The sequence below is a fragment of the Gopherus evgoodei genome, chromosome 3 (assembly GCF_007399415.2).
Source record: "Gopherus evgoodei ecotype Sinaloan lineage chromosome 3, rGopEvg1_v1.p, whole genome shotgun sequence".
In the NCBI taxonomy this organism is placed as follows: domain Eukaryota; kingdom Metazoa; phylum Chordata; order Testudines; family Testudinidae; genus Gopherus; species Gopherus evgoodei.
In genome coordinates, this window is record NC_044324.1 from 127,816,434 (window position 1) to 127,829,075 (window position 12,642).

At 44.1% G+C, this 12,642-nt stretch overlaps 1 protein-coding gene across 2 annotated transcripts in view; it reads left to right on the plus strand.

Annotated features, from left to right (window-relative positions):
• OPRM1 (opioid receptor mu 1) overlaps positions 1 to 3,569 on the plus strand; it is a 37,226-nt gene extending 33,657 nt beyond the window's left edge. For both annotated transcript variants that reach the window (XM_030556620.1, XM_030556622.1), the window contains exon 4: positions 2,006 to 3,569. In XM_030556620.1, the coding sequence (XP_030412480.1) occupies positions 2,006 to 2,044 (39 nt within the window). In that variant the 3' untranslated portion in view covers positions 2,045 to 3,569. The remainder of the gene's footprint in view (positions 1 to 2,005) is intronic.
• Positions 3,570 to 12,642: the final 9,073 nt, after the last annotated feature.

Genomic DNA, 12,642 nt, shown 5'->3' on the forward strand with positions numbered 1-12,642 from the left:
AGGTAGAGTAGCCACCATCTTTTTTCCCATTAAATTATTTTGCACCATCTCAGAAGTATGCTGTGGATCAAATTCTGCTTTGTATATCTTAAGGGAGAGCTGAGCCTTATATTATTAAAGAATGGGCATAGCCACACTACAAATAATAGCATACTTCGATTACTATAAAACATAGTGTTTTTTTCTAACGGAATACTCCTAAATAACCTTGTTGGCAGAAAAGTGTCATTTTGTGTGTGTTTATTGCTATATTCAGCAGATCTTTAGAACTGGCCCGTATTCTGTAGCTCGATAGCTGTTGTACATGGAGTGGCTCTAGAAATGAGCCCATTACTTTTTCTCTAATATATGTGATTCTCAAATCTGTTTGGCTTGCTGCTCATGAAAAAAATCAAGAATAAATGACACTCGATGGACTGGAACTAACTGATTATCTTATAAAAATGCATGCATTTGCTGAAACTATTTTTTAAAAGTATGAAATGAACTAAATGATCAGGAAACATACGTGTTCATTAGTGTATGAAAAATGGAAAGCTTTAACTGATCTGTAAAACTTAGAGATGGGCGTAAGCCACAACATTCATTTTTGGATGCACATTTCCCCAAAGCATAGAGATATTCAGATTTGAGGATTATAATCCATTTCTAACTAAGTAGTTGCTAGTGGAATTTCCACCACAGAGTTGCAGACAGAAATAAATAAATAAATGAAATAAAGCTTGTGAAATTTTGACACTGCTAAACCTGAACTTGAACTTGGATTTGACTTCAGATCATATCTTATTTTAAACCAGGAGTTAAAGAAAACACCTCCTTGCTGAAAGAAAAGTAAGAGGTTCCTCTCCTGCATTTCGTTTGGGTGAGCAGAGCTGCTCTGAAGCACGTCCTCCTCTGTGATTGGTGCAGGGAGAGCTTCTCTTTTCCTATTTCAAGCCACTTTAGCTAGTGGTCTAAATCTAATCAGGAGCTCTACTTTTTTTAGCAACAAACACTTCACTTGCAAGGTGTTTTGCCTTGATTTCAGCTTGCTACAACACTGAAAAATGCAGCCCATTGTCATAACATAGAAATGATCAATGGCTTTCAAGGAGAGAAAAACTGGCAGGATTCGCTCTTGAAATTGTCGGTAGTGCACTTCTGTGCAGGTGCAGCACTGATCATATGAAAACTGTATCTTTCTACTATATGTATATGCTATTGGGGGCTTTGTGGGCAGGGGGTTTAGTTCCCATCTTTTCAATCTCAAACTGAACTTTTGGACTATTACAGAGGAACTTTAAAAAAGTTAAAACTCTTAACTTAGCAGAGTGACAATTGTATTTGGCACAATAGGAAGCAAAAATCTCAGAAGAAGATGCTCATGTATCTCAGAAAACACTAACTTTTCAGCAATGGCTGCAAAAAGTGCATTGAAAGGACCAAAGTTGTTCCATACTAATGAAATTCACATAGGATTCTCAGTATAGGAAAAAAACCTGCCATCATTATGTGCTTGACACGTAATGTATTCTAGTTTAAACATGGTAACATAGTGTATGACATGGAGTAGACGTTTCTCTGTTTTAATTCCCCTGTTGTAAACATATTGGGCTGGATCCTCAGCTGGTGTAAATCAACATAACTCACTATTTGATTCAGACCAGCTGAGGTTCTAGCCCATTCAAATATGTGGGTAAAAAAATTAACGAACACAATTGTTGCCACCTTATGTTACTGAGAACCAGCAAGAGGTTTTAAGTGGAAGAACTACACTTTGTTGAAATCAGAGTCAGATCTTTAAAGATCTTCTCAGGTATAGTCCTGAAGCTAAAACCACTATTTCTGTGGTAGTTTCCTTTACCTTCATGATGTAAACTGAAAGGAAATTCTTGCCTTCAGCTTTGCACAGTGCGATAGTAGCAGCAAATGCTGAGTTAATTCACCCAAATAAACATTTACAGGAAAGACCTGGGAGGGGATATCAATGAGGTACTCATGGTATTTACAATTTCTTCCCTTTCAGTTGGAACTTCTGGAAGCTGAAGCCACACCACTGCCATGAGAGTGTCTCCTGCTGCATAGCCCTCAAAGCAATCACAACACCAGTGCCAAGGGGTGTTTGTGGGGAATGTGTAGGACACACTTTTTCCCCCTGAAGGAAAGCGCTTGCTTTAAGATCCATCAAAGTGATTTGCCACTATGGCAACTCTGCATTGCACGTTACAGGAGCATGAAACCTAATAGCAGGCAGAGTCAGATGAAAATGGAGGTTTACCATGCTCCAGTGTACAAAAATATACATATTCGTCCAGAATATATACATTTATCTAAAAGGGGGCTACTGGACATTACTGGGGTCAGATGGCCCAAGTTTTGCTCTGAATGGTTACAGTAGCATTAGGTTGGAAGCAAAAACTCAAGGGATGGGCAAATATAGGCTGCTTAATGGAGGTGATTTTCTAATAAATGGAAGCAGAATTGCATACAACACACCTAGGGATATTTTGGAACAGTTTCAGCTAGAAATGTGCTTTATAATGGTGGTTTCTTGCATCAGTTACAATACATACGTTTTTTATATGAAAAATCATCTCTAAGTTAGCTACAGTAACAAAGAAGATCAAAGCTACCTGTGTGACACAGATAACTTTCTCAAAAAAGTATGACCCTTTCTAGCATTTTAATGGAAAATTACTCACTTTTTTCAATGCTCACTTCAAAAACCCAAACCTTAACCTCCTCTTCCACTTTTAACATACAAAAATATTTTAATAATAAAAATAATGCATTCTCCTTTGTTCAGGAAGAAGTAATGGGAATAACAGTTGGGAAGTTTTGATGGTCCCCTGAGTTGTTGTTGCTTGTAAAATGGAACAATAAAGGGACCGCAGCTTTTTCTGTAAATCCCATTGTGACTTTAGGTACATCGTTAATCCTTTCAGAGCTAGCACAGTGTGTTTATACATTCTTTTTGAACTCTTTCAACTGTGCAGTCAGCAACATCTCAGACTCATCCAAATACTCATTTTTTGTATAGCACTCTGGGATCCTTCAGGATGAAAGGAGCTATATAAAATGTAAATCATTATTATTAAATCTGTGAAGAGCTTAAGCAAATACAGAACACACTTTAGGCCTTTTTAAAAAAAAAAACAGTAAAGTTACATTTTGCAAGTAAATTATTTTTTTAAAACCAAGCCCATAACATTTATGCTTTTCTAACCAATGTAATAAAATTGGAGTCTGTATTTCCACTTTCTATTGGCTACTAAAGCACTTTAAAATATGCAAAAGAAAGGCTGTACAGAAGCAATTGCCATGTAACCTGCTGTCTGGTATCAAAGACAACTGTTCATGTAGATAATTTGTGGTAATACAGTATTTTGTAGCCACTGTTTGGTATTTGCTGTATATAATTAAATGGTGAAGCTATCCATGAGACAAAAAGTACTTATATGAATTTACGTGCATTGTAAAATAAAACCTTCTCTCTCTCTTGTAATTAAAGTGCATCTAAAATTCTAATATTTTAGTGTGAACCTGTTTGTTTCTGTCATGAATAGTGTAATACAGATTGACAGCCAACCCCCCATCTGGTATAAATCAGAGTAGTACTACTAAAGTCAATGAAGCTACATCAATTTCTCTCAGCTGAGTATCTGACCCTATGCATCTGCATTGTTAGGTAAATAAAGCAAGTCCTCACTCACCTCTCCAGCACCCGAGTTCGTGCGGAGTTGGTATAGGGCACACAATTCTGTCAGAGACCAGACACCAATGCGTTGATCAACGGGCTCACACTATCCTTAGCTCTAAAAGCTTCAGATTAAGTGTGGCCCCTTTATTAGGGGTGAGCATCAATATTTATACACAGAAGTAAACAAAGTGATTAACAAAAGATAATGGTCATGCATAATCAATCAAGATTTTACAGGAAAAGCAAGTTAACAAGTAAATGCATAGAGATAAAGGCTAATGGCTACTTGAGAAAGGGGGTATCATGAGTAGTTTGCAGGTCAGTGTTTTGTTCAAAAGGGTTCAGGAAGGATTATGCAGAGACAGCCAGTCTGGGTGTGTTTTGGCTCCCCAAAGTTCACCAAAAGTTTAGACCCAACATTCCTCCATTTGTAGCTTTGGGATAACTATTAATCAAAAAGCTACACCCTATTTCAAGATCTCAAGGGCCGCTTGGCAATTTCAGCCTGGGCCAATTCGAAGAGAGTAAGGCTTTTAGCTGAAGTGGGAAAAGAATAAACTGACTTACATGAGTTTATGAGGGAGGGGACACACTGAATACAGCAACACAGTATTATAAGGACTACTATGGCCCCAACAACACCCACCAAGAGTTTTTTAACCCACCCAAATCCGGGCAGCCAATTCCATAAGGCTCCCCACCAATCATAAGGTGGCTGGCCAGAGGAGTAGTTTTTAGCCATTTCCCTTAGGTGTTTGGTACGTTGAAAAGTGTCAGAGTAGGTGTCATTTACAAAAACACAGCATTCTTCATTTATGAGGGCGCAAGTTCCTCCCTGGGCTGCTAACATTATGTCTAAAGCCATTCTGTTTTGCAAAGCTAACTGGCGCAGCTGGGACATTTCCCCGGCCTGATTTTCAAATAGGGTTGCAGTTTCATTGGTCAAAGATTCTAATAGTCCCTGTAGACGGATGATAGCACCCTTCAAGCTAGTGTGACCAGCCCACCGCTGCCAGGACAAACCATCACGGAGATTAATATCTCTGTCAGTTTCACGGATGTTACGAACGTGGGGAAAATGAGGGGGAGTGAGGGAGATGCGAGAAGGCGGTGCTAGCCATGCCAAATAACATGACCCTGCCCAATCAGGGGAGAGAAAATAATAAGCTTTGGGCCCGCACACCCAGTATGTTCCATATAATGCGTTTTGGGTATTCTATTTCTCAAAGTAGGAGGTAACCCACCACCCGTTGTACCACTGTTCCCCTGGTAACGCAGAGGGGTCGTTGTGTGAACTGCAGAGGCACAATTTGGTAGTGTTGTTCTCAAAGGGCAGTGTAGTACTGCTTGAGCAGTTGTAGAAGGCAATTGTGTATCCTTTAACAATTAGTTGGACACCCTTGAGATCTGAGCAGGGCTTTTTTAAAAACTGACTCTGAAAACCTGCCCCTCCATGAAAAAGTTGAAAAGGTTGGATCGGGGTGAGGGATCCACATATGGGATAAGTGGGATGCGCAAGGCTTGAAGCCAAGATTTTTACTAAAGGCGGTGCCATTAAAATATATGTTGCATTTACTTGTTCCCACAAAAGTTGACCCTTTTCCTTTAACAAAACACAGTGATCCTGTTTGATTGGTTACCCTGAGATATTTGTTAATTGGCACTCCTGTTTTGTCCCATGTAAGATTGGGTTGGACTGGATCTTTTATCCTAGTCGGTGGCATCCAAGTCATATTAGCAGTGGTTAGGGGAATGGGTGTGAAGGGGAGTCCCTGTGCTGCATTTACTGGAAATTGAGTACATACCCAGCAATTACTTCTATTTCCTAAAATACGAGTTTTAACCTTGTGGGAATATCTAATAAAAGCATTATCTTCATAAGCAGAAAATAAACTAAAAAAGCATAAAAAAAAACATACAGTTGTCAGAATAAAGGGTCCTCTCATTTTTTTCGAGTCAATTTAAGTCTAATGTCTGAGAGAGGTAAGCTGGTCCACTGGTCGAAGGCAGTGTCCTCAGTGGTGACAAGAGTTGCTGGTCCGTCACTGTGGTCCACTACGGCTGGCTTGACGTGGGAGTGGTGGATCCAAGATTTGCGTCCTTCCAGGAACACTGCAGTCTGGGTTGTCAAAAGAACCTGGTGGGGTCCAGTAAACCTTGGCTGGAGGGTGTCGTCACGAACGAACTTTTTGGCCCAGACGAAGTCCCCTGGTTGGAACAGGTGGATCTGTTCCTCCAGCGGCACGGTCTGGGAAAACTGCGAGGCTTTCCAAAGGGTACGGAGGCGAGCCTGTAGGGAGAGAAACTGACACGCAGTCATATGATCCCCTCCCAATAGTGAAACATCAGCACGTGGTAGCGCCCCGCCTTTGAAAGGGGGGTGTCCATATAGCAGTTCAAAGGGGGATAATCCCAATGCGCGGGTTGGGCGAGTACGAAGGTGAAACAGGACCAAAGGAAGTACCTGAGGCCACTTTAATCCTGTTTCCTGACAGTATTTAGCCAATGTAAACTTAAGTTCCCTATTCATACGCTCAACTTTCCCGCTAGACTGGGGGTGGTAGGGTGTATGAAAGGAGTGTGAAATGCCCAGTCCTTGTTCTAAACGGCCAAGGACATGACCAGTAAAGTGAGGTCCGCGATCTGAGTCGAGCACAAGAGGGATGCCAAAACGGGGTACAATGTCTCTAAGGAGAATCTTTGCCACTGTGGCAGCAGTACAATTAGCAGTAGGAAAAGCTTCGACCCAGGAAGTCAGAGGGCAAACCAAAACAAGGAGGTGCTTTTTCCCAAAAGCCTTTGGCATATCTGCAAAGTCAATTTGAAGATGTTGAAATGGAGCAGCAGGCGGAGGTCTTCCACCCTTAATTTTGTTAAGAGGCGGAGCAGGTCCATTACGCTGACATGTGCTGCATGCTTTCACTATTGATAGGCAATAGGGTTGAATGCCTGGAGCATACCAACAGCGAGCGATGGTGTCCACGAGGGCGTGCGTGCCGTAGTGACCCCCTTTATCATGGTGCCAGCGAACTGCCACGGGGTATGTGGAGCGAGGGAGGCAGGCTCGGCCATCTGGCATAAGCCAGGTCCCTTTGACCAGAGTGGCCCCGAGGCTCTCCCACGATTGTAGTTCAGCAGCGGGTACTGGTACAGGGTGCGGTGGAGTAAAGGAGGAGGCTGCAATAGCCAATGTGGGCATGGCTAAAGGTAAGGTGGCAGCCTTCTTGGCGGAGGCGTCAGCCAGGGCATTCCCACGGGTAACGGGGCTACTATCTTTAGTATGGGCCCGGCAGTGAACTACAGCCAGGACAGAGGGTTTTTGGAGGGTGTCCAAAAGCTTGTGGATGAGGGGGAGGTGCTGAATGGGTTTACCGGCAGCTGTCTGGAAACCTCGAAACTTCCAGAGGTGGATATGACAATGCACAACTCCAAAAGCATATTTGCTATCAGTAAAAATGGTAACGGTCTTACCAGCGGCCAACTGGCAAGCTTGGGCCAGGGCATAGAGTTCAGCGGCTTGGGCTCCCCAGTTGCCTGGCAGTGAGGCGGCCTCTTGAATGTCCCATCTGGGGTGACAGCATAACCTGTGAAACGCTTGCCATCAACATAGAAGGAGCTTCCGTCCGAGAAGAGGATGCAATCGGGATTGTCCAGTGGCACGTCAAACAGGTTGTCTCTTATCTGTAAGATGCTGGAAACTACTTCCACACAGTCGTGCTGATCCTGGAGGACTGGCAGGTCAGGAAGCAAGGTAGCTGGATTAAGGGGTCCACACCTTTCAAAAATTAGGTTAGTGTCTTCTAAGAGTTCGGCCTCTAGCTGTTGCTGACGATGGGCCGAAAAGACTTGGGTTGTGCCCCTACGCAGAAGGGCTGACAAGGCATGAGAGGTCCAAACCGTGGTAAAATGACCCAGGGTTAGGCTCTTTGCCTTTGTGATCAGCAGGGCTGCTGCTGCCAGAGTCTGGGTGCAGGATGGGGTTCCCTGAGCGACAGGGTCGATTTTGCTGAGAGTAAAAAGCAAGCGGGAAATGGTGGGGCCCGCTCAGCTGGGTAAGGACACCACTAGCAATTCCGCCCCTCTCGTGGACAAAAAGGTGAAAGGGTTTGCTGTAATTGGGGGGGTGGAGAGACATGGAGGAGGCCACACTGTCCTTGAGTAACTGAAAGGCTTGAATAGTGTCCGGGGACCACTGCAAAGGGTCAGGAGCAAGGTTAGCAGTGAGTCGGTGGAGCGGTTTGCTTAACTCCCCGCAGGACGGCAACCAGGGGCGACAGAAGCCAATTAATCCTAAGAAACCTCGAAGTTGTTTCTTGGTGTTCGGTAGAGGGCAGTTTTGAATAGTCTTTATGCGGGCTGGGTCCATCTGTCTTCCCTCTGGGGTTAACAGGAAGCCCAGATATCGGACCTTCTGTGAGACCCACTGAATCTTTTTAGGGTCTACCTTGTGGCCTTTGGTGTGTAGGTATAATAAAAGTGCCTTACCATCGATGCGGAGGGCAGCTTCTTTGCGATTACCTAATAGGATGTCATCTACGTATAGGACCAATGTGGATCCCTGTGGACTGGTGAAACCTTCCAAGTCGTGGCGGAGGCACTGGCTGAAAATCGTGGGGCTGTCTCTGTAGCCTTGAGGAAGTCGTTGCCAGACATAACTTTGTCCCTCCCAGGTGAAACCAAAGAGATACTGAGAGTCTGGGTGCACAGGAATGCTGAAAAAAGCTGATTTTAAGTCAATAACAGTGAACCACTCAGCATCCCAGGGGATTTGGCTGATGATAGTAGCTGGGTCAGGAACTACTGCATGAAGAGGGACCACATACTGATTAACAACTCGTAGATCCTGTACAAAGCGCCAACGAACAGGGTCTCCGTCCTTTTTAGGAGGCTTTTTGACAGGCAGTATAGGGGTGTTACAGGGAGTGCGCTGAGGGCGGACTAGCTTTTGTGCAATGAATCCCTTGATAATGGGGCGGATGCCCTCCCGGGCTTTCAGCGACAGGGGGTATTGAGGGACTGACGGGGGGGTTAAGGAAGGCTTCACCTGAATCCTTACGGGCTCTGCCGAAAGGAGCAGGCCAACATCAGTGTCAGAAATTCCCCAGAGGGTTGGAGGCAAGTCAGTGAGGTCAGGGGAGAGAGAGGGGGGTGTTTCCCAATTACCCTGAGTAGGGGCCGAATCTCCTAACACTGTCATCAATAATCCTACCCCTTCAGGAGTGCAGGTTAAAGTAGCCTCAAGCTTACAGAGTAAATCCCGGCCCATCAAAGGGATCGGACAAGCTGGGGAAAAAAGAAAACGGTGAGGAAAACATTTATCAGCATAAATAACATTCAAAGGCAGAGTGAGTCCCAGAGACTGTGGGTTGCCCTCCACCCCAGTCGCAGTTTTAATCTCAGAGGATAGCCAGGGAGAGGGGGCATGATTTAAAAGAGAGAAAGTAGCCCCAGTATCAATGAGGAAAGAGACAGGCAGTCCCTGGACTGAAAGGGTTAAACGAGGCTCTTTGCTGGGAGGGGAGAAAGTGAGAAAGGAGCCGGCTAAAGACATTAAGGAAATAAGACCATCACATTGTTTGCCTTCGCCCCCGGGGTACCGTCATTGAGGAGGCTGAGTTTGCTGCGGCTGCTGCTGTTTCCCGTAGTTGATCCAGGCCTGGGGAATGGGCTGAGCTGGTGGTGCAGGGGTGTATTCCTCACTTGTGTAAGCATCTGCGGATGCAACCAGACCCTCTGGGCGTCCCCAGGGGCATTCACGTTTAAAGTGACCGGGCTGTCCGCACTGAAAACAATTTCCTGATGGCTGGGGTCGCCAGGACCCTCTTCCCCGAGCACCCTGGAATCCCCTGCCACGGCCACGGCCTTTGCCTCGAACACCGCCGTGAAAAGCTAAAGCCATCAGCTTATATTCTTCCTTTTTCTCTTTCTTTTTACTACTTTCCCTTTCTTTTTCCCAGGCAAAATCAGCTACGTCCAACACTGAAGTGACTGACTCACCTCCCCAACCAGGGCGAAACTTTAAGAAGTAATCCCTCACAGGGGGCACCGACTGATTCACAAAAAACGAAATAAGAGTAGGGTGGTCTGCTTCTTTCTCAGGATCCATCTGAGTGAACATTCGGGCCCCCTCCAATAGCCTCGACCAGAACTTTCTGGGCGGCTCATCAGATTCCTGCCGAATCTGCATGAACTTAGCCTGATTAGGCGAGCGGCGAGCCATTTCCTTGAGTCTCTCTAACAATCGCTCTCGATCTGTTCGCAGATCTGTTGCCCAGATAAGGTTGATCGTGCACCTGTAAAGGCATCTCTCTAACTATACTTTTATTACTCGCAAGAGATTTGACGGGGACATCCTCTGGGCTATCCTCGGGGGGGGGGCATGCACCCTGCTGTATCTGCTTGGACATTAGCCTAGTAACTACTCCTCCCGAGGTTTGCCCCTTCATTTCCTCCTCATCCTTCTGCAGAAATTCCAATCTGGGATCCTGCAGATTCCCCTCTGCTACATGGAGAGAGTCCCCCTGTGGAGGAATAGGGGCAGGTGCAGAGGGGACCAGCTGATGAGTCAAAACACGCCGTGGTCTACACCCTTCATCGAAATAACCTGGAGGGGGTTCACTCTCAGGAGAGTACCTGACTGCCATAATTTTTAAAGATTTCCACAGCTCTGCTGCTGTGTCCCAACAAAACCAGTAACTTAACTGTCCCGGATGGTCTTTTTCGATCTGGCTCTTTACTCCTCTTAAGGCAGCCTGTTCGAAAGAGCCATACGAAGGCCACCTCATCTCCGGGTCGGCCAATACCGCGGTATACCCAGTCCAATTCCTTACACATAGTGTGTACAACTTCTTCCTAGACATTCCTGTCTGTACTGGGAGTTTCCCTTCATTCCATAACTTATTTACAATCCCCAACGGACTCTCAAGAGGCACGCTAGTCCCTTGACCCATGGTGTCTGACAGGAGCCCTCCAGCTGGCGTTTACCCTGCTGTCCAATACACGACCCCTCAATATTGAATTGGCTGGGAGAAATCTCCTGTGGCGCCTTGCCAATTCATATATGAGTGGTCTGACCACTGGACAGAGGTACCGCACCAGAAGGAATCCCGGACGAGCCCCCAAATTGTTAGGTAAATAAAGCAAGTCCTCACTCACCTCTCCAGCACCCGAGTTCGTGCGGAGTTGGTATAGGGCACACAATTCTGTCAGAGACCAGACACCAATGCGTTGATCAACGGGCTCACACTATCCTTAGCTCTAAAAGCTTCAGATTAAGTGTGGCCCCTTTATTAGGGGTGAGCATCAATATTTATACACAGAAGTAAACAAAGTGATTAACAAAAGATAATGGTCATGCATAATCAATCAAGATTTTACAGGAAAAGCAAGTTAACAAGTAAATGCATAGAGATAAAGGCTAATGGCTACTTGAGAAAGGGGGTGTCATGAGTAGTTTGCAGGTCAGTGTTTTGTTCAAAAGGGTTCAGGAAGGATTATGCAGAGACAGCCAGTCTGGGTGTGTTTTGGCTCCCCAAAGTTCACCAAAAGTTTAGACCCAACAGCATCAGTAGAATACATAAAATGCAACCCATTTTTTCTCTTTCTGTTGAAAGCTGTCTCATGCTGCCACAGGATTTAATCCAGGGAAGCCACCTCTTGCAGTAACACAAAACTATGAAACTCTCACATGAGTCATTATTACAACACAGATTTCAAGGAGTAAGCCCTTGATCTGGTTGCAGTGATGGGTGAGCTTCCAGAGGGGAATATGATGCACACTTTGCTAGTATATTGTATTATTCCTTGGCTAACAGCAAGAAGTAGAAGCATCTCACACATTATCTGTACCAAGAAGGAAAACTGAATAATCTTCAGACTGCTTGGTTACTGACCAAGACTAACAATGTCACTATTCTGCTATAGTCCATTTTAAGAAACTCGAAGTGAAATATAAAAGCAACAACTTCTTTAAGCCCTTAGTGGTAAGCCAGAAGTGCAATATATTAATTAAAAACAGAAGTCATGGCTTCCTGCACTCATTAGTTTTCCACTCAAAGTGCTTAATTATTTAAAACCCCAATTTCTTTTGGACTGGGAATGGAATAATGTTCACAAGTACAGTAATTTCACTTTTCATGGATAGTCAAATATTTTTTAAATGTGGCTTCCTACAATTCAATAATTAACTTAAGTATATTCATCATTATTCAGTGTGAATACCTATTAGCAGACATTGTAGTGAAGCATTAGAAGCATTAGAAAAATGCTTTTCCTTCATTTTTGGCAATGATTTAAAATGTCACAATTTAGTATGACTTTTTGTTGTAATGCATTAATAAAAAATAGTTGTGCTTTTCATTCATGCACAATGTACTGTATTCCAAATAAGAACAGGAGTACTTGTGACACCTTAGAGACTAACAAATTTATTTGAGCATAAGCTGTCGTGGGCTACAGCCCACTTCTTCGGATGCATAGAATGGAACATATAGTGAGGAGATATATATACACATACAGAGAACATGAAAAGGTGGGAGTTGTCTTACCAACTCTGAGAGGCCAATTAAGTAAGAGAAAAAAACTTTTGAAGTGATAATCAAGATAGCCCAGTACAGACAATTTGATAAGAAGTGTGAGAATACTTACAAGGGGAGATAGATTCAATGTTTGTAATGGCTCAGCCATTCCCAGTCCCTATTCAAGCCTAAGTTGATTGTATCTAGTTTGCATATCAATTCCAGCTCAGCAGTTTCTAATTGGAGTCTGTTTTTGAAGCTTTTCTGTTACAAAATTGCTGCCTGCAGGTCTATCATTGAATGACCGGACAGGTTAAAGTGTTCTCCTACTGGTTTTTGAGTGTTATGATTCCTGATGTCAGATTTGTGTCCATTAATTCATTAAGTCTCTACTCAGATGACTGTTACTCTGAAACCTATATTCCAAATGACATCCATTCCAGTCTA